The 21,795-nt window shown below is 47.4% G+C and overlaps 2 protein-coding genes and 1 long non-coding RNA gene across 8 annotated transcripts in view; 1 reads left to right on the top strand and 2 right to left on the bottom strand.

Moving 5' to 3' along the window:
- The first annotated feature begins 220 nt into the window (after positions 1-220).
- TAC4 (tachykinin precursor 4) lies at positions 221-8,457 on the top strand. 3 transcript variants are annotated; one of them, XM_025995860.2, is made up of 5 exons: positions 221-507; positions 3,671-3,770; positions 5,842-5,874; positions 6,818-6,889; positions 8,089-8,457. In XM_025995860.2, exons 1-5 carry the CDS (start codon positions 391-393, stop codon positions 8,118-8,120), a joined length of 354 nt encoding a protein of 117 aa, XP_025851645.1. In that variant the 5' UTR covers positions 221-390; the 3' UTR covers positions 8,121-8,457. The 3 variants fall into 3 exon arrangements, with proteins under 3 accessions (XP_025851645.1, XP_025851644.1, XP_025851647.1); XM_025995859.2 differs by having other exon boundaries at positions 274-507; positions 3,671-3,715; XM_025995862.2 differs by lacking the exon at positions 8,089-8,457 and having other exon boundaries at positions 274-507; positions 3,671-3,715; positions 6,818-6,928.
- Positions 5,119-7,921, bottom strand: LOC112917849 (uncharacterized). Its single transcript, XR_003234563.2, has 2 exons — positions 6,359-7,921; positions 5,119-5,458 (listed from the first exon to the last, which is right to left on the bottom strand). It is a non-coding gene; the product is annotated as an uncharacterized lncRNA (long non-coding RNA).
- A 7,329-nt stretch (positions 8,458-15,786) lies between the features above and the next one.
- The window catches only part of KAT7 (lysine acetyltransferase 7), a 33,379-nt gene continuing 27,370 nt past the window's right edge, over positions 15,787-21,795 (bottom strand). For all 4 annotated transcript variants that reach the window (XM_025996286.2, XM_072747438.1, XM_072747441.1 and 1 more), the window contains 3 exons: positions 19,209-19,355; positions 18,553-18,659; positions 15,787-17,470 (listed from right to left, as the gene is read on the bottom strand). In XM_025996286.2, coding sequence (XP_025852071.2) covers positions 17,369-17,470; positions 18,553-18,659; positions 19,209-19,355 — 356 coding nt within the window. In that variant the 3' untranslated portion in view covers positions 15,787-17,368. The remainder of the gene's footprint in view (positions 17,471-18,552; positions 18,660-19,208; positions 19,356-21,795) is intronic.

Genomic DNA, 21,795 nt, shown 5'->3' with positions numbered 1-21,795 from the left:
TCCAGCCAGGCCCCCACACAGTGCCCCATTGTGCACCTGCCACCAAGGGAATGCAGCCAAAGGTGAGGCCAGTGTTGCATCAGAGTGCTAAGCCCTGGGATCAAGTGCAGGGGTGGCAGTGAAAGAGGTCTGGTCCCTCCTCCTATCATCGGCCTTTCCAGCCAGCCAGAGAAGGAGGGACGGGAGTCACAGGAAGTGGCCCCAGGGGCCAGATAAGCCCAAGGAAAAGCAGGGTAGCTGGAAGGATAGAGAATAGGTGGCGCTTCCCCCCTCACACACGCCCCCAAACACACACTAAAGGAGCCAGAGAGAGGACGCAGGCCTGTTGGCGGCAGCATCTTCAGGCCAAGAGGGGCTTCCAGAAGGTCCCAGGACAGAGCCGTACTCGCTATGCTGCTCTGCGTCCCCCTGCTTCTCCTGATGGGGCTGTCTGCATGCACTGGGACAGCTGCCGAGGACCTGGCAGTGGGAGCTGAAGCAGGGTCCTGGATAACCTTGACCCTGGAGGTACCTCGGGGCTGATCTGCTGTGGAGGGGGCGGGGTGGATGCCTTCCACGGCTGCGCATCGTTAGCCATGTTGCCTGGCCTGGCAGGGGCACATGTACATGGCAGCAGTGGTGTGTGAGGATGTATCTGAGTGTTTGTGTTTTATTTCACACATCCTATGTTCCTGGCACTGTTTGAAAGGCTTCCTAAGTATTAACCAGTTTAACCTCATATCAACCTTGTGGGGAAGGCACCGTTACTATCCTCATTTCACAGATAAGAAAACTGAGGCACAGAAAGGTCAAACAGTGTGTACAAGGTTATGCAGCTTCAAGAGCACGACTGCACGTTTGCCCAAGGTCAGATTCGGTGTGTCTGTCTATGCATCACAGGACATTTTCCAGAATTTCCTTTCAAGGGGGTCAACTTGGGGCAGGATCACTCTTTCATTTCACGTGTAGAAACTCTTATTTCCTGGTAAGTACTGTTTGATTGCCACTGTCTTCTACTAAACTGACCTGAATGCTGTCACTGGAGAGAAATCCCGAAATTCGGCACACGGCTTGTGTTGCACCCGTCTGAAGACAAAGATCCTGAACTTGGGCTGCTCCCAAGCAGACAGAGGAGTGAGGCCAACAGACCAAATAGGATCAGTGCTCAGTGGGGGCTTTCAGGAGGGCAGATGGGGCGAACCTGAGCCTGGCTTTCCCAGTCCTGGGATGGTTAGGACCCTGGGGCCACTGCAAGAGCCATCGAAAGATTCAGGAAAGATTCAGGAAAGATTTTCCTGCCATTTGTGGTGAGTTTCCTTCCTGCTCTGTCTGAATGTGGAAATGTGTGTAGTAGAGAACACAGCAGGACCCACCTGGGTTCAAGTCCTAGCTTCTCTGCAGGCTCTGTGTGACCTTGGGAAGGTCGCTGATGCTCTCTGGCCATGAGTTTCCACACCTGTGAAATGGGAGGAGAGGGAAGTAGATCCCCAAGGGTCTTCTCAAGTTTTTTTTTTAAGATTTTATTTATTTATTCATGAGAGGCACACAGAGAGAGACAGAGACATAGTCAGAAGGAGAAGTAGGCTCCTCGCAGGGAACCTGATGCAGGACTCGATCCCAGGACCCCAGGATCATGACCTGAGCCAAAGGCAGACGCTCAACCACTGAGCCACCCAGGTGCCCCATTCTCAAGCTTCAACATGCTTTGCAGAGTCCGAGTCAATCACCGTAGGAGCTGGCCCAGGGAAGCTGAGTGGTGTGACAGGGAGCTCTCTACATCATCCACTTCACCTTGTGCTGCTGGGCTTTCCACCTGTGAGCACATCCCCCTGCAGCTGGGTCTCATGCCTCTTCTGTTTGCCAAGACATGAGAGTGGGAGTAGAGGAAACATTCACACAAGTGAGGCAATGGAAGGAAGGAACGAGACGGTGACAGGATGACCTGATCACCTTGCCAGCTCTAAGGGCTCCCTCACCTGCAGTTATCCCTGAGCTAGGGATTTGGGTTAAATGCATAAGGAAGCCTTCAGGTAGGGGAAGAATCTTTCCTGAAGGAAATGGAACCAGCATTCAGAAACCCAGGGAGGTGGGGAGAGAAGCTTAAGTCTTATTTAACTCATAAGTAGTTATCCTCTCCAGCTTGCATTTGAAGGCTGCCTTTTACCCAGGCAACGTGGTTTTCATGAGCTTTTCAGAAAGGAGTCCAAATCTCCAAAGAGACTTTCCCAGTTCCTGGCCAGGCTCGGCGACTCCTGCCCAAAACAAGTTGCCCCAGCCCTTGACATCCTGGGCTGCAGAGTGGAAGTGACTGAATCAGTCCAGGGCTCAGAGAACAGCCCACTCCTGGTCCTGAATGTCAAGACCAGGTCAGCCGTGAGAGGCAAAGGGGTTCCCACTACACCCCAGCCAGGTCCCTGTGGGTCTCAGGTGCTCCAGTGCCACCCCTGGGGAAGGCGGGGACTGAAGAATGCACCCCTGAACCAAGCTCAGGTCCCATCCTCTTCGCAGGTGGTTTGGGATACTCTAGGGCTCTAGCTGTCTGTCTTCAGCCTTCCTGGAAAAGGAGACCCTGTCCTTCCCCCTCTTCTCAGACTGTCAGAGGGGGGGCCCCTCTTCAGCATTCTGTATCCTACACAGGCTGTGTTCTAGGCTTTGTGGCAGGTTCAGGGCACACAGAGATGTGAGGATGGTCTAATGACTGTCACCCACTGTCATCCTCTCCATTAGCATGCATGTCTCCCTCTCAGCATAGCTGAGCAAGATCTTTGGGGGCTCAGCTTAAGACCAGAAATGGAGGTGACTTTTTGGCCAACATCACAAAGGAAAGAATGAGAACTTCAATTCAGAGCCCTTGGCCCAGAACTTTCACCCCATCAGCTCAAGGATGAAAATGTCTCTGCCCAGACGAGTGGCCTCCATCCCAGGCCCCATACCCTATTCCCTGTGGGAGGCCCAGGCTGTGGGCTAGGGTAAATCTGGGACAATGTGGAGAGTATGGGGGGGAAGAGAAGATAGCAGCAGTGAGAGTGGGGGTACCAGGGACGCCACCCTGCCTACGGGGTACCCATCATGAGTTCATCAGCTGCCCCTACCTGTCTATGTTGGAGACATTTTCTAAGATGGTGCAGAACCCATGCTCTGGAGTCAGACTCCTTGAGTTCAGACTCTGCCTCCACCACTTCCTGTGTGACCTTGGACACATCACTTACGTCTCAGTTTCCCCATCTGTAGAGTGGGGATAAATCATACTCACTATGTCATACAGTGGCTTCGAAGAGTAAGTGAGATTTTGACTGCACTGTTTGAGCCTTTGAGCCAGATGACTGGGACTCAAATCTGGCTCCGTCTCACATCCTAGCTGGTGAGCTCATCCAAACCAATGTCTCTGTGCCTCAGTGTTTTCATCTGTAAAATGGTGACCATACCAGTTCTTACTTGGCGTGGTTTCAGTGAGGATTAAATGAGTTAATACATGAAAGTGCTGAGACTGGTGCTAGGGATGTAGTAGGTGGAATGTTAACTATGAATTATTGTGCCTAGGCGCAGTATTGTGTCAAGAATGCACCAGAACCAGGTGCCAGCACAGAGCAAGTGGCGTGACACTGCTGTCGATCAGGTGGCCCTCCCTGTCCATCTCCAGCCCTAGCCTCCCCTTCCCCCGGCTCTAACGATGAACTCTCTGCTTCTCCAGGACGGTGGCATCCCGGGCATTCAGCTCCAGCTCCAGCTCCAGGAGGTGAAGAGGGGCAAAGCAAGCCAGTTCTTTGGGCTGATGGGGAAGCGGGTGGGAGGTGAGTGACAAAGGTGGGTGCTGCCCAGCAGGGAGTGATTCTGAGTGGATTCGGAGACACCAAGCAGAGGCCAGGCTTCAAGCCCAGGCCCCCAGGGGCCGGTAGGTGTCGCCCATGCAATAGTGTCCAAATGAATGATCAGCAAACCCTGCCGCTTTGGAGAGTTCATTATGGCAGGCTATAGTGATAAACCTGGGACAATCTCTGGCACGTCGGGGTGCAGTCACCTTAAGGGTGAGAGCAGTGCCTCCCACCCTGCTGCTGCCCTTGCATCCCTAGTCGACACTAGGGATGACTCTGGAGACAGGTGGTGAAGCTGGACATCAGTGTCTAGATGAGTGCACAGCCACCAGCCAAGCTCCAGTCGATTCTGTTTGACTCAGGGAAAAGTATTAAATTGAAACCGTGTTCTCTAGGGCTCTCTCCATGTGGGAGTCATGTCCCAGGAGGACAAGGAGCAAATAGTCTGGACAGTTTTCACTTTTTCATTGTCAATGTTTTATGTGTATATATATATATGTGTGGTTGTGTGTGTGTGTGTGTGTTTGTGTATATATGTGTGTATATATATATATATATACATAAAACATTGACAATGAAAAAGAGAAAACTGTATATATATATATATATATATAAAACATATGTGTGTATATATATATATATTATCTATATAATACATATACATGTCTGGTTGGGATTCCCTCTCCCTACCCTACACTCTCTCTCTCAAAAAATACATATTTTTTAAAAGATTTTTATTATTTGACAGAAAGTATGAGAGAACACAAGCAGAGGGAGCAGCAGCAGAGGGAGAGGGAGAAGCAGGCTCCTGGCTGAGCAAGGAGCCCACCATGGGGCTCGATCTCAGGAATCTGAGATCATGGCCTGAGCTGAAGACAGACACCAAACCAACTGAGCCACCCAGGTGCCTCACACATGAATCTTTAAAACAAACCATCAATAGGTGAATAGTCAAAATATATTAGGCACACCCATAGCTTTTGTGCCCATTAAAAAGGATGAGACAGATTTGTGGAAAGATATGGAAAGATTGCCAAGATACCAAGTAAGTGGAAGAAGCAAGTTACATAATGATATGCATGCTAGGAGCCTACTTGTTTGTTCAATTGGTTTTCTTTACACTTCATACTTTGGGGCGCCTGGGTGGCTCAGTTGATTGAGCGTCCAACTCTTTGATTTCAGCTCAGGTCATGATCTCAGGGTCATGAGACTGAGCCCTGAGTCGGGCTCCATACTCAGTGATGAGTCTGCTTGAGATTCTCTCTCTGCCTCTCCCTCTGCCTCTTTCCTTGCTTGTACTCTCTCTCTAAAATAAATAAGTCTTTAAAACAATAAAAAAATAATATATTTACGCACACATACATGCAAATACATAGGCAAATTTTTAGGATAAATATCAAACCATCAACAGTGGCCACATCTAGGCTGGGAAGTGGAAGTAAGGGAGAGAGAGTGAAAGGGACCTTAATTTTTACTGTATAAACCTCTCATTACTTGATTGCTTTTACAGTGGGCATGTACTCAAAGACTGCTTTTGTAATTAAAAAATATGCACATAAAAGCAGAGAAAACTGGCTGGTGACAAAATACTTCTGGCCTTAGTCTTCTCCTCCACACGATGTGTTCTGGACTGGGCTGCTTCAGGATTCTCTTCCAAATCCAACACCCTGTGAGGAGCAGGGGATGGGGACAGAGGAGAGAGATATACTGAGCACCTAGTATGCTGACATGTGGTGACATCTCACAACAATGTCGCCGTTAGCACCAGTGGGAAAACTAAGATTTAGATAGGTTAAATACTCTTCCAAGGATGCCCAACAGCGGCCAGGTACCAGTGACTCCGAAGTCTCTGCACTTCCCGGTTCTCCCACTGTCTCCTGCTTGGAGCAGCCAAATGGCCCAGGCATACGAGGTCAGTGGGAAGTGACTGGAATTCCACTGACTACCCACCAAAGGCATCGAACCCCAAAGATCCAGGAGCCCTTCCTGCCTTACACCAAGCCCCCAGGGAAGCAGTGTGGCCCTCATTCCTTCTTTCTCTTTCCCCCAGGAATACCTCCTATCCAGCCAGAGAGAAGAACAGGTAAGTGTTGCCCAGACCTTTCTTCCCCCAGCACGTTCCCTAGGGAGGGCTGAGTTGGCCTGGCCACTAACAAGTCAGGGAGGTGGGGGAGATGCTCTGGCCAGGGGCACCCCAGGCTGGCATTGGAGGAGGTAAGGCCAGCATGGTTTGACCACTCGCTAGGCTTCCCAATTGTTTCCTTAGAAAGGGGGTCTGTGCATACAGGGGGAGGAGTTGCAGGGATAAGGAGGAGACAGGATGAATCTAGTTCTGCCAAAGGTTCAAAATCACTTTGGGTCTAAAGCCTAGAATTGGAAAAACGAACCAATCCCATTCCCCACACTGCACCTAGAAGGATCTGAAAAGTGCAAATCTGAGCAGCCAGTACGCCACTCAAAATCTTTGCTGTAAAGGGGGGAAAAAAACCAAAAGAAAACCAACCAACCCTTAGCCACCACACCCTCAGTGCTCTCTGAGGATCAAGTCCAATGCTCTGATGACTCACCACATCCTCCAAGCCCCACCTCTCCTTCCCCGACTGTGGGCTCTACCCGGACGGAGCTGGTCCCCACGGCCTGGGTGCCATGCTGTCCTTGGCATGCTGTCCTGCACTACACTGCAGGGTCATGTGGCTGGTGTCCCCAGAGCAGAACCCCTCCCACGGGCAGTAGCAGGACTGCCACTTCCTCTGTGCCTGTAACATAAGCAGTTGCTATTAGAGGTGCCCACCGGGTGTCTGTGCAAGGAAGGGCAAAGGGAGGGAGAATGAGGGAGAAAGAAGTGGGCTTCAATGAAGGAATTAGTCAACGAATGAACCAATCCACGGTTTTCCCGCCAGCTCCCAGGATGCTTGAGGAAGGACTGCATTTATGAGGCCCCAACTCTGGTCCTGGCCCTGCCATGCCCTTCTTGGGTCCCAGGACGGCCTTACTCTGCTGCCCTCTTTCTTTTCTGTGTCTTCTAGCTCCACCACCAGGGCACCAGCAAAGGCGAACGGAGCAGGGCCTCCTGGGCAGGGTGGGGCCATCTCCGGAAGGTAGGTGAGAGCCTCTGGTGGATTGCAAGGGCCTCATGAGAAAGTGACCAGATGCCTTGCTGCCAGTTTCCATGGTGGGGGCCAGGCAGTCAGCCAGCCAGAGCAGGCTCCCCACAAGCCATTAGGCAGAGGTCCGGTAGAAGAGAGCAGTTGAGGCACAGGGAGGTGGTCCCTTTGGTGATCCAGATTTGAGACTGCCAGAGTCCTGAAGCTGCACCCTCTCCACCCCCAACATACTCTGCTCCCCCTCTCGGACCAGCTGAAGCCACAGAGAATGATGTATGTTTTTTCAGACCCTGGAATATCCCCCTTATTCCCTCACTGATGAGTGATTGTAAGAAAGTCATGCCTTTAGTCTTAAGATATTTCCTGTCTTCAACAATTGTGTGGATCACTCTGGGAGGGGTCACACCCTAAGCAGTTATCAGCTAACACCTTCTGGCAGGGGCCACAATCCCAGTGGGTCCAAGGGTACATTCAATAAATGGATGAATAGGCCTGAAGGTAGGTAAGTGAACCAGGCGGGGGTGAAGCTCAAGGCAGCCACCATGGGAGAGGCTCAGAGATAGTGAGCTCCAGTCTGCCCTCACTGATGCCTGGCCCCTTCCCCTGGAATGCATCCTCTAGCGGGGTGCCTTTCTAGCTTCCCTGATAGAACACCTGCTCCTTCCAATATAGGCTCTTGGGAACAGAGATGGCAAGCTCTCTATTTCTCCCCCGAGATTCTCAATGTCTGTGCTGTTCTATTTTAAGGGCCAAGGAAGTCACCCCAGTACCAAAATAGAAATGAATGTCCCTCCATGCAGTTTGTGGGCAGGAATCCCCTTCTCAGGGAAGGAAAGTAGCTTGCCCGAAGTCACACAGTGAGCAGCTGGGCCTAAAGCTGGGTCTCCCATCACCTAGTCCACAGAGCCTTCCGCATCTCTAGGAGGGCCTTTGGACTTTCAAATACTGGATTACCACTTACCTCCTTTTAGAGAGAATAGCTGAAGGCTGGCTCATCCGTGCCCTGGAGCCGCTTGAGATTGAGAACTGGAAGATACGGCAGATGAATTTGTAATGGATTGCCTCAGATATCTACAGCCTGAGTTAGGGAGATGGAGGGAGGGCCCAGGGAGAAGTGACTAGGGAAGCCTTCCAAGGGTGGAGGACACAGACAAGGTTCCTGTAACCACTGTCATGTACGGAACTCTCCCCAGGCAGAGAGGATGAGGACCAGGGGCCAGAGTGAGAGCCCCCACCACACACTCTGCAGAGGACTAAACCCTGCTCCTGCCCTGGATGTTACAGCTGCCAGCCAGCCACACCAACCTCTTCTCCATGTGTCTCCTGTGCCCGATAATGGTGTGTCCCACCCAGCCTCACTGAACTCACTGCGGTTCCTTCCCTGTCCTCAGTCCTAAGCAGCAGTGATGCACAAATACACTGTTGCAGTTGCAAGCTGGAGTGACCCTGCCCTCCCTCAGTGCTCAGTCCCTATCTCACTGCTAAGCAGGGCCAAGTGTCACCCACTTCTATGTCTCCTGTCCTGCGACCTAGTAGGGGCTCAATAAATGGACAAACAGCGAGTAGTTTCTTCTCTGGTACAGAGCAGAGAGCAGGAATGGCCTGGACTCTACACTCTGCCCAGTGATTTGGCAACGCAGGCCAGAGTCGGGCCTTTCCTGAACTGCAAAGGGCAATAGTCAACAGCCCTGGTTCCCACCTTTAGGTGGGAAAACAGGCTTGGGACACAGGTATGGAGGACAGTCTCCCGCCTGAAAGCAGACACCCTCTCCCTACTCATAGTCATCATCTCAATGCCCCAAATCCCTAGGTCTTCTGACCTGGAGAACTGGGTCCCAGATCCTTCATCAATTCTCGTGTATAACGTGGCTATTCAACTAAAGGCTTTCCTTTTGGAACATAGGCAGTTGGTCATGCTCTGAGCACTGGGAAGAGCTCCAGAGGAAGGAAACATTTCCTACCCTCAGGGAGTCCCCAGTCTGATGGGGAGACCACTGTCACTGCGCTATTCCTGTGGTTAATGGGGAGGACGCAGAGGACCCTAGGATGCTTAGAGAGAGACACATCAGCCAGAATGAAATTGTGGAGGGCAAGGCTGGTAATAAGCAGGGAGGGCTGTGTGAAGGAACAAGAGAGACGGTTTGTTGTGAGCCCTCAGGCCTCCCCAGTGTTCCTACTCCTACCTTACTCTCAGTGAGCTGTATAGGAGTGGGGCAGTGCACGCCCTTTCCAGACACCACAGCAGGATCCCCCAGGTAACACACTCTTTATCAGATCCACTCCCGAACTCCTTATTTTCAGTGCCTGGTGCACACCCACCAGCCCCCATCTCCCCACCCACCAGTGCTGGGAGCCCAAGAGGCAGTTCGGTCATAACCAAACTTGAAGGATCCTCAAAGATTAAAGATTTTATTTTTGAAGTTTGGGACGTTTAAGAGAAACTGGAGTCCCCAAACACGTTGTGAGTTTCCCTCTGTGCCAGCACTTTGCCAGGAACCCAGATGGGACCAGGAAGATGGAAGAAGTAGAAGACAAATCTGTCCTTGGAGACCTAACACCATCCAAGGGAGCTGAGATGTGCAAAGCCCATGCCTTGCTCTATTGGTCCTTTTCAAACCCACCTATGTTCCCTCAAGCTTCTGGTTTCTGCACATACCATTCTAGGGAGTTCTTACTCAGAGATCAATGTCTCTGTAAAGCCTTTCCAAGTTGGGAACCACCCATTCACCCCCTCCCCTGCGTTCCCAAAGTACCCTGCACATTCTTCCATGAGAACACTTAACGTATGATGTTCTAATTCTTGAGTACATGGACCACATCCGACTTATCTTTATCCCAGTGCCAGCACTAGCACTTGGCACACAGAGGTCCTTGGAAAGTTTTGTTGTTGTTGTTTTTTAAGATTTTATTTATTTATTCATGAGAGAGAGAGAGAGAGAGAGAAGCAGAGGGAGAAACAGGCTCCATGCAGGGAGCCCGATGTGGGACTTGATCCTGGGACTCCAGGATCAGGCCCTGGGCTGAAGGCGGCACTAAACCGCTGAGCCATCCAGGCATCCCAGGAGAATGTTTTGACAAAGGACTCACACTTCCTGTCCTCGCCAGGTCTGTCTCTAGAGAGCTATGAGGAAACCAAACTTAATGCAGGTACCTGAAATTAATAGCAGCTAAAACTTATTGCATACGCATCCTGTAGTTCTCAAACTAAGCATGTCCCAATGCTCAACTCTTCACCTACTGCCCCAATGCCAGTCCTCACTGTGGTGAGCATCTCCAGAAATGCTGCCTGTGTGCCCTGCTGCTCTATGAATGAGAAACCTGGGAGTTATCCTCCACTCCTCACTCCCAACATTTAAAATGTCCCCTAGCTCTTGGTTTCTCCAAAATCCATCTCAAATTCCTGCCCCCTCCACTACCATGGTTAATACAAACCAGTCTGTTCTTGCCTGGAGGGAAGCAGCCCTGAGAGACTTCCTTGCTTCCCATCTTACTGCCAGACCCACCTCCATCCACTTTCCACCTGGAGCATGGCCTTTTGAAATAAGAAATTGTGGGGGGGAGGGTGGAACATCTGGGTGGTTCAGTCAATTAAGCACCTGCCTTTGGCTCAGGTCATGATCCTGTGCTGGGATAGGGCCCAGCATTGGGCTCTCTGCTCAGCTGAGAATCTGCTTCTCTTCTTCCTTCCTCTGCCTGCTGCTCCCCGTTTGTGTGTAGTCACAAATATTTTTAAAAATGAGAAATTGGGTCCTGCCATCCCCTGCTGACCACAGTTCAGCTCTTGGGATAAACCTGAGTTTATCTTGGGATAAACCTAAATCTCATTAAGGCCTCCAAGGCCCAGTGCTCACAGGTCATTCTTCACAAGCCTGGCTCTTCTCTCAGGCCCCTGAACACACCAAGGGCTTGCTTACAGTGGGATCTATACCTAAGTGCTCTCCACTGTCTGACCGCTGCCCCCATCCCTCCACTCTTCCTTGGACTATCTCCTCATTGTTCAGGTCCAGGATAAAGGCCCTTCCTCCAACAGGGTTTCCTCCATAACTGAGATCAACTACATCCCTCTAGTTCTACTCACACACCTTGTCCTTGTCCCTTCATGGCACTGATCACAATTAGAAATTCTATGTATTAATATGTCTCCTACAGACACTTCAAGGCCCATGTGTTTTGTACAAATCAGGCATGCTGCAAGAACAATTTCCATTCACAATTACTATCCTTACTCCGTAGATGAAAAGCCACGTGCTTTAAATTACACAGAGAATGGCAGAGCCAGGATTTGAGCCAAGGTGCCTTCACTTCAAACACCCAACCCCTCCCTACCTTACTTGGTCTATGCCGTAATCATACAGACCATTCTCTGGCAGAATTAAGACTTCATAAGGAATTACTTTTTAGCGGGGCCATTTTGACTCTTAGGAAAGAAACTTCCAAATATCTGCCTCCAGCAAACCAGTCTCTAGGGAGGATCCTTCCAAAGCAACTCACTTTAGGGAATGTTACTGTGTCCTCTTCTAGGATAACCCCAAGGGAGGTTTTGAGAAGCTGCGATATTAAGAAACATACTGATACTTTTTAACTGTCTTCCAAGTATATGACTACAGTATCCTTTTTGCCCATACTACTGCGTTCAATGGGCTTGGGAGGACTGTTGAAGTGGAAGATTTCCCAGTAAAAAGGGGGAAAGGGATAAAGACTAATCCAGTTGTACTTTGAGTTAGGTGTCAGAATGATGAAAGCTATGTAGGCTGTCAGCTTATGGAAAGCCTTGAAAGCGAGGCTCAGTGTGACCTTAATCCAATGAGGAAAGGGGAAGCCTGATGGATGAGCAGAGAAGTGACGAGCCACGTCTTGATAGGAGAACCTTCACTTTCCCAATCGTCTTCTGCAAGGAGGTAGCGAATATTCCCAGGCCAGGTAGGGAGGGGCCTCAGCCCCACCTTGACTGACAATACAAACAAACAGGGATTGAACTGGCTCCCAGGGTGCCACTGGATGGAATAGGAATCACACCCCCTAGAGTTATACAGGGTGGTGTCCCTCTGCCCAACACATCTGATTCACAATCACAGGCAACGGGTAGATGGGACCTCCAAGCCAAACTGAATTCTAGTCCTCTCATTTCCTGCACTTAACCCATTGCAGTGTATTGAACCATCCCAAAAACAATGGCTTATAAGCCTTTCTCACAATTCCCTTGGTTGGCAGGACTCAGCTGTGTTCCACTGGAGAGGTCTGGGATTCAGGTGCTACTGGCTACAGCTTCTCGGTCCTTGCATGCATGGTCTCTTACACAGTTCTGTTTACGTTAGCTCAGGCTTCTGGTGTGGAAACACTTCAGCTGGTTTTCGACAGCCAAGGTGGAAGCTGCCAGAATATCATATCTGACACATCCAATTAGTCAAAACAAGTAAAAAGGTCCACTCAAGAAGTGAAAAAATTCTTATTGGAAGGAGCAGAACACATACCCAGAAATGGCAGAAATTGCTGGTGGCCAGCTCTAGAGATGACCTAGGTTTGTGTGTGTGTGTGTGACAAGAGTGTAGACTTCTAATATCATTGGAATACAGGCTGTTCCCAGAAACAAATACCCAGTTAAGAAAAGAGTAGCTTCTTGGAATGAATAGGACTTGTAACAGATAAAGGTGTTCTTAGAGAGCTGGGAGGAGGCATGGCCAATGTTGCCAAAGAAGCAGGTTATTTTCTCCACTCTTGGACACAAACACCCCAGCCCCCAAATGGTGACAGTATGACCTGCATGGACAACTACTGCACAAGACAGAAGAGACGAACCAGCACTAGAGATATTTGTCACCACTGGGCAGTCCTTTGTTTCCTTCTCAGTGACATTCACTGGCATTCTCTTAGAAGGTGCCACAAAGGGAGTGGGCAATTCTACTGACCCCAGGAAACAGTCTGGAAGAGGCAGCCATGCAAGTCTGTAGCAGAAAGTTCTAGGGCAAACTATGTGGATCTGGTACTAGAATTCAAGATCCTCACCAATAGCAAAAGGTAGTTTCCAGAATTCCTAGCACACACACGTATTTAGCAAGCAAAGGAGTTTTTGCTTTAATAACATACAGAACCCTGGTCAGCATTTCGTACATACACGCACCTGCGAAGCATGGGAGGAAGTGGAGACACAAAGGGCTGGGCCTGATCCCTCGCTGGTCACTCCACTTCACTCAGTGGTACCTGTCGGTTTGAGCCTGCACACTCACATCCCAGCTGAGGGTCTCAGAGTGAGTGAAGGCAAGGTTCACAACTGCTCACAGAAGCTTTCTTATACCAAAGTTTTCTTAACCCCAGTATGAGAATGGAATTCGAAAGCACCATTTCCTGAACTGTAGACAAACGTGCATTTTTGCATCACAGATCCAATGCTAGGATTTTTCTCAAAAGTTCTAAAGAGGAAAAAAAAAAAAAGGTAAAGGAGCCCTGCTGAGATACACTGCTTGATCCTGGCACTACACACAAACTGCTGCTGGAGGGCCATTTGGCTTATCAATTGGCTCTTCAGACGAAGGCAGGTTTAGAACTACCCTTGAAGTGACCTCTAAGATGCTTTCTGTTCTGTAATCCCAGAGTGTGTGCTGTAAGCAAGCTGTGGTCTTTTTCTAGCAGCCTTTGACATGAAGCCCCAACCCTGATCTAAACCAACTGTCCTCACATCAATTCCGCTGAGGTCATTCCTAACCCTAGGCAGGAAATCTGCCTAGAACTGCAGGGAAAAAACAAAATTAAGTCAAAAGCATCCTCTTGTTAAATAAAGGGTAAACCCAATGATTTGACTCACTATTCCCCCCTGTGAGAAATAGGGACAGGCAGAGGCATCAGAGGCCTCAAGATGGCATTAATGAATCTGGAATCTGAGAATCAGGGCTTGGTTCCCATAATCCAGCTGCAAGACCACTGAGCCTCCACCTTTGCCAAGAGAAGAACGTCCACCTTACAGAGGTGTGGTGAGGGACACCAGGGAAGAGCCAGTCCTTATTGAATAGTTTTCCTAAATTGGCAGCAGCGTCAGAATCTGGGGCTGGGGCTTCCTGGTTCAAGTCTTGGGCCCCCAATGGCTACTAATAGGATCAACTAAAATCCCTGCTTTCATCTGGAAATTTCCCACCACTTTTTCTTGCAATGGCACCCACCAGGAGCATGGAGGCCTATGGCTGAAGCAAGGAAATCTAAAAAGGCAAGGAGAATTCATTATTACTAATGAATGAATTCATGATTCATTCATTCTTCAATGAATGAAGAATTATTACTAATGAACTAAAAACAAAACAAACAAAAAAAAAAAAAACAAAAAAAAAAAAACAGAGAAAGCAAATGGTAGAGGGGAGGCCGAAGTTCTCAAAGTGGACAGACCAAAATGAATTCTTTGTTGCTATCACCTTACGCTCCAGTGTCCTGCAAAACCAGAGTAAATTACTACTGCATGGGCTGACACTAGGGTGAGAGGAGATAGTAGGAAGGCTGCCAGCAGTGCCAAGCATATAGTAAGCAACTAGCACCTGCCAGGGCTCCCTTCTTCCACTGGATATAAGAGTAGGTGCTCTACTTAGGTTTCAGGAGTCAGATCCAGGAGGTATTATGGACTTGCTGTGTGAAGGAGCCCAACAGTGGAGTTACTCTTATGCAGACAGTCAGAGGGGACAGTCTTACACAAAGTTACTAAGGAAGTGAACTGTTCCCATGCCTGCAAGAGATTTAAACCAGAGAAATCTTCCTTTAATTTTTTGGTAAGGAATGCTGGGTGGCAATCAGCACTCCTTGATGCAGGCTATCTATAGAGGGAGTGATTATTATGAACTTGTCTAGTTGGTAGGACAAATTCTGCCTCTCTTGGTTGTGACTAATAGATATGCATAACAATGACTAGTAAATATTCCTTACCTTTTTAAAACCTGTATGCCCAACATGGGGCTTAAAGTCACGACCCCAGGATCAAGAGTCACGTGCTCTTCCCACTGAGCTCAACCCCATGCCTCAGGGTTATTCATCCCTAACTTCATTTTCTTGTGATTTCAAGGGCAAAGATACCAGCAGAAAGGATCTGAAAGCCGTTGCATTAACCTATAACATTTACCCAGTGCAGGAAAAGGGAGGCTGACACTTTCCTGTATGGTGGAAATTGTATATGCACGGATGGTTTTGCTCACCATAAGCCAGTAGGGTTGAAAACCTAATCCCAATGGATAAACTAAAGGCTTTCCTTTGTAAGATTAGAGTCCCGTATGTCACTTTCTTGGGGTGGAGACTGGGTTGGAGAGAAGCTTGAGCCTAAAAAAAGACCCTTTCTACACTCTTAGAATGATATATGCCTAAATCTCCCTGTCATATATGTATCTAAAAGAAATTCTGTTCCCTCACATTTCGAAAACCTGGGGGTGGATAATAGGAACCAGGAGACTGGAATGCTGAGAGATCAGGACACTTGAAGTCTGGTGTACAGTCAGTACCTTTGCCCTTGAAATCACAAGAAAATGAAGTTAGGGATGAATAACACTGAGGCATGGGGTTGAGCTCAGTGGGAAGAGCACGTGACTCTTGATCCTGGGGTCGTGACTTTAAGCCCCATGTTGGGCATACAGGTTTTAAAAAGGTAAGGAATATTTACTAGTCATTGTTATGCATATCTATTAGTCACAACCAAGAGAGGCAGAATTCGTCCTACCAACTAGACAAGTTCATAATAATCACTCCCTCTATAGATAGCCTGCATCACAGAAAAAAAAAAAAAAAAAAAAAACCTCCACAGCCACAAACCACATCCCTTAACAGCCAGCTCACTGCTGAGGAAAGTAAACCCCAGGTGTAGTCACTATTAGTAGCAGGTCAGCTATACCCTTTTCAGACACAAAGAAGAGCTCCTGAATGAAACAGGCTTGAGCAGAGAACATGCTTTATTGAGGAGTAGATATAGAACAGCACATTCTACCACATGTGGGGAAGGGTTAGCTTCGGTAAAAGACCTTTACCCCTTAAGAAAACCCCCAGTGAAGTTGCTTTTGGATAAACTTTAACAGTGACACTGAAACTGGCAGGGAGCTGCCACTGAACATGCTTAAAATTAGCTCCCCCCAACCCACAGTGAGTATAAGTAGTGTACAGAGATGACAAGAGAAAGGCACAAATGACCAGAGTCGGGATTGTGGGAAGGGCTCCACACGAAGACAGCAGTGTTGGAGGAGACCAAGTTGGGAAGGGTGGCATGTCATACATCAAAAGCTGCCCCAAGATAGCAGGTTATAATGGGCTGGAGAGAAATTAGAGGGAGCATTTCTTCCTTTGCTTGAAACCAAAAATAGAGCAGAGAACAGGGGGAATGGTGGCAAATCCCAAAAAGGAAATGGAGGAGGAGTTCTTGGAAGGGCAGGAGCACTTCAGTTCAAGAGGGAGGGCGAGGCACTGTCAGAGAAGCAAACACTGGGAGGGGGTGGCACTCTGCCTTGCTGAGTCATGGGCTTAGAGGAGATCTGGAAGTCATGTGCACTCATTTCCTACTTCTTCAAGGAGGTTTAGGCAAAAAATCAATGCAAAGTACAGGTGTGCCAGATGAGACCGGCAGGTACGGTGGGGGGCGGGGAGGTAGGTTTCTGCAGTCTGATGAACTGGTTAGCATGCAGCATGAAAGGGAGAACCGGACACTGTTTAGCCCCTGCCAATGTAAAAAGGAGCAAGGGCTTAAGAGAGGAAAACATTTAGGGCTGGGCACTTTCTGGTGAGGCAATGAGGACTGGTTTCCTTCCACTGACACACAATGCCCACAGGTGAACTCAAATCAAAGTACAGAATCACCACCTGTCAATTCTCTCCATTTCATTCTGATTAAGTTATGTGCAGTTACCAAGACGAATCCTTGGGAGAGTTTTAAAAAATATTGGTCTCTTGTCAGCTTGACACGGATCAAAAACCGGCCTTTCAATAAAAATGGCAGAAAAAATTTCAAGTGAGATAAAATCCAAAGGGAATGGACCCCTCCTAGTACACACACTCAGAAATGTTACCTCTTCCCTGCTCTTCCAAAAAAACCGCATGTAAGGAGCAATTGGAAAGGTCCTGGTGGTGGCAACCATGGTTTGAAGTCTGGTATCCGGGCAGCAAGAAGCACTAGTACAAAGTTTAGAAGACACAACACAACCTCATGGGGCTAGAGGACATGAGGAGAACCAGTGACTGGACAGGTACAGTACCAAACAGAACACCTTGGGTCAGTGCTACGAGGGATCTGCACTCAAGTCTAAACAGCGATCCCATCCAGGCAACCTCACTGAGGCCGAAACAACAGTTCCTCAGAACCAGCGTCTGCAGTGTACACGAGGGTCGGAGCCAGGACAGTCCTGAGGGGGATGGCCTTCCCAAAGGATACTGTACTTGCCAATCACAAGAGCAACAGAAATGACAGACAGATCCCTAGGGTACGGATTCCTACTGCTGGGGTTCGCTGGCTCAGAGTAACAGGTCACTTTAAGTGCCCTTGGGAGGGGTCCATTTTAAACAGCTTGGATCCATGGTTTTATTGGAGTTAGATCTTTTGGCCTCTTTGGCTATCCACTCATCAATCAGGTCCTGCGGGAGAACAACAGGATAAATGACTATACACATTCAATGAAAATACCTTTATATATGGATTCCAAAATGCTTGTTAGTGAAGGAATCAAAGGTTTAATAATATACTAAGGTGTGAAGCAGGTATTAAAACTTCTCTTTTGATTTAGAAAATGCTTTCCCCTACAATCCATTTCCTCTGTGTTCCTCAGAAAGTGAAAATCATTATTCACCTTCCCTTAAACATGAGTCCACTTAAACAAGTTGAAATTGGGCATTGGTTGAGATGGCATTTGTTAAAGGAATTTAAAACACCTCCACAAGGGGCACCTGGGCAGGTCTGTCGGTTGGGCACCTGACTCTTGGTTTCAGCTCAGGTGGTGACCTTAATATCTCATAAGACCAAGCCCTGAGTTAGGTTGAATGCTCAGTAAGGAGTCTGCAAGATTCTCTCACTACCTGCCCTGACCCCTGTTTGCCCTAAAGAAATATCTCTAAAAAAATAAATAAAATTTTTAAAATGTGCACTTCCACAAGCTCTGGAGTTAATGAGGACTCCTCTTTAACAGATGGGCAATTTGCTCCAATCTAAGAAAACCATAAATGACAGAAGTACTGTGTGACACAAAACTGCTTAACTGAGCTCCTTCACTTGTGCCATCCAAATTTGAGACAGCTTACTAAAAGCTTCTGATAAGATAGAAGATAAGCCTAACAGGCATCGATGCACAGCATACCAAAAAAAAAAAAAAAAAAAGAAAAAGGGAACGAGACCCAGTAAAAGGTACATGTAGGCAAACTCCTTTAAGGAGTAAAGGCTGTTGGGAATCCCGGGTGGCTCAGCAGTTTAGCACTGTCTTCGGCCCAGGGTGTGATCCTGGAGACCCGGGATCAAGTTCCACATTGGGCTCCTTGCGTGGAGCCTGCTTCTCCCTCCGCTTGTTTTCTCTGCCCCTCCCCTCCGCCCCCTGTATGTCTCTCATAAATAAATAAAATCTTAAAAAAGGAGTGAAGGCTACACCTTTCAGGTGTTAAAGCCCCATTTACTCTGCTAAGCCTCAAGAGACATTCAGCACTGAGCCAGCAGCTGACCAAAACTTTACCTGTCTCTTTAGAACTAGATGTTTTCCTTTCCAGTACTTGAGCATCTGAAGGGCTTGCAGAGTACTGACAATGTCCACAGGATTCACAGCTGTCTCCTGGCTAATTTCTGAAATAGAAGCACTCCTAAGAACTGGGCCAAAGTGCAGACACCCACCCCCACCAGCCCCCTACCCTGCTTAAAGGAAACCCAGATGGTTGGGATTTCTGATACTCAACCCAACTTGTTCAGAAAAAGTTTACGAAGCATTTATTTGATCGGTCCTAATAACTATGAAAGAGAACTACTACAGGAAGAAATCACTCTGGCCCCTAGAAATCATGGTCAGAGACAGGACAGACCTGATTTCTTCTACCCTTCCATAAACATACAGATGTCTTACCAGCTCCTCTGTTAGCCAAGACTTAGAAAAAAGGCAACATTTTTCTTTTATCTTGACTTTAATTGTTAACAAAAGTGTTAACTACCCCAGGTTTGTGAAACCAAAATCATATAGCCATTACCAAAGGGCCAAATGCTCTGGAATCCTTAGGCAACTTTCATGAGATCTCTGTAGTGGCCCACATCCAGGGGGCCTTCTCTTTGCAATGAAGAAACTGGAATGTTTCCTGGCATTAACTTCTTGGGTACCAATTATCCTAAAGAGCCAAAACCAACCTTTGATAGAAATCTCTTTGCCTTGGAAATTATGCAGGTAACGGAGAAGCACTTCTTTCCAGTAACTGCGATAGCTTATAAGCCCCAGGTCAGAGAGGGGACGCTCCGGGGAGCCAACTTTTTCTTCCACTTTGGAAAGCAAGTAACCTACAGGGGAACAAAATGCAGACGCTGTATTTCATTCTAATAATAGACACCACAGTGCCAACATGGAAGGCTTGAGAAGGACAGGCTGCTTCATGGTACCAATTATGCATCAGATATTCAATGAAATATGGGGTGGCTGCTGTACAGTGTGCTGCCTTGTGATAAACCACGGGGGAAGAATGGTGCGTTTGCATTTAGTTGTATTAGTCATTAAGAAAACTCTGCAAGGTTCCACGAGATAGAAACTTTAATAACAATGGTAATCTGTAGGTGCAAACTAGGAATAGAGATGGGAAGCCATTTCATTACATCGCTTTTTCTATTTGAGATTTTTCAGTTTTTATAGATTATTATCTCAATGCTGGATCTCACAAAGCCTCTAATATTTGAATGTTATACATTATGGGGATGCAATCTGAAAAATCCACTCTGCAAAATGCTAGCAGAAAACTAACCTGCTTTCAATGAATAGGTTAGAATTACAAGAGTTGGAGTGAGAACTTTCAGATTATAAAAGTAATTTATAAGTCACAACTATCAATTCCAACGTGAATTCCATTTGGAATTAAGTAAGAATAATTGCATGTGGGGAGGCTTGGGTGGCTCAGCAGTTGAGTGTCTGCCTTTGGCTGAGGGCATGATCTCGGGAGTCCCAGGATGGAGTCCCACATCAGGCTCCCTGCAGTCTGCTTCTCCCTCTGCCTATGTCTGCCTCCCTCTCTCTGTCTCTCATGAATAAATAAAATCTTAAAAATAATAATAATAATAATTGCATGTGTTTTCTTTAAAAGGAATAAAAATCACAAAATCAGGGAAATCTGAATACTGTAACTTAAAGTATTAAGGAATTTGGATTTTTTTAAAAATTTTATTTATTTATTCATTAGAGACATACACAGAGAGAGAGAGAGAGAGAGAGAGAGAGAGAGAGAGAGGCAGAGACATAGGAAGAGGGAGAAGCAGGCTCCATGCAGCCTGACATGGGACTCAATCCTGGGTCTCTAGGATTCAGGCCCCTGGCTGAAGGCAGCACTAAACCACTGAGCCACCTGGGCTGCCCAATTTGGTTTTTTAAGACATGAAATAGAGCTTATCTTTTAGAGATGTCTAAGTAATTGAGCTTGAGAATAGAGGTGTAACAAGACTGGCCATGAGATGCTAATCACACTTACAGGGAGTTTTATTATCCAACTCTTCTTTAAGCTTCATTTTAGGGACATTTTCAAACATATGAGCCCAGGTGGCTCAGTGGTTTAGCGCCGCCTTCAGCCCAGGGCCTGATCCTGGAGACCCAGGATCGAGTCCCATGCCGGGCTCCCTTCTTGGAGCCTGCTTCTCACCCTGCCTGTGTCTCTGCTTCTCTCTCTGTGTGTCTCTCATGAATAAATAAAATCTTTTTAAAAATTAAAAAAACCTTCATTTTATGGACATTTTCAAACATTTATAAATGTTTGAACATTTATAACATTGAACATTGAACACTGTCCATGAAATGAAGTTTATAAAAAAAGTATTAACACCTATTCCAAAATACACAAGATATAGTTACCCATCCCTCCATGGATTATGCCATTTCCTGATTTCACCACTTCCCAGGGGGTATAAACATACAATTGGAAGGCTAACTCTAAGAATTGTAATTCTGACTAAAATGTTGTATGACAGTGAACAACGAATAAGATATGTTTATTCTCATCATTTACAGTAGTTATGTTCTGCAAAGTCACTGCAAGCACTGAATTAGCAAACATGAACTACTGCTCCTAGTGGAAACAGGGTTAGGTTTCTCAAAGTCTCTGGTCATATTTACAACCCATCATTATGGTCATCTCATTTTATGTGTTTCTGTTTACTAATATGTTTTAAAAAATACATTGTTGACTCATTAGCATCAAACTCCAGCCCAACACCAATGCTTGAATGAACCCTATCTAATACCAGTGTTTTCTCTGTAAGGCACTCAACAACAGCCTTTGTAGATGGCTTTTCTCAGCCCTACACCTCGGGGCAATCTAAAATCTGCAACCAGGGGGTGCCTGGGCAGCTGAATGGTTGAGCATCTACCTTCAGCTCAGGGCGTGATCCGGGATCGTGATCCGGGATCGTGATCCGGGATTGATCAAGTTTCACATCAGGCTCCCTCCCTGCAGGAAGTCTGTTTCTTCCTCTGCCTATGGCCCCCACCCGTTTCCCAAGAATAAAATCTTGGGGGAAAAAAAAAGTCAGCAACAAGGATGCTTCCGTGGCTCAGTCAGGCTAGGCATCTACCTTCAGCTCAGATCATGACCCCAAGGTCCTGGGATTGAGTCCCAGGGTCAGGCTTCCTACTCAGGAGCCTGCTTCTCCCTTTCCCTTTGCTCCCCTCCCCCTTGGACTCACACTCTTTGTATCTCTCTCAAATAAATAAAATCTTTTTAAAAAATAAAATCAGCAATGATAT

The sequence above is a fragment of the Vulpes vulpes genome, chromosome 2, assembly GCF_048418805.1.
Source record: "Vulpes vulpes isolate BD-2025 chromosome 2, VulVul3, whole genome shotgun sequence".
NCBI lineage: Eukaryota > Metazoa > Chordata > Mammalia > Carnivora > Canidae > Vulpes > Vulpes vulpes.
The sequence above is the reverse complement of the archived record's forward strand: the minus strand, read 5'-3'. Positions and strand labels throughout refer to the sequence as shown.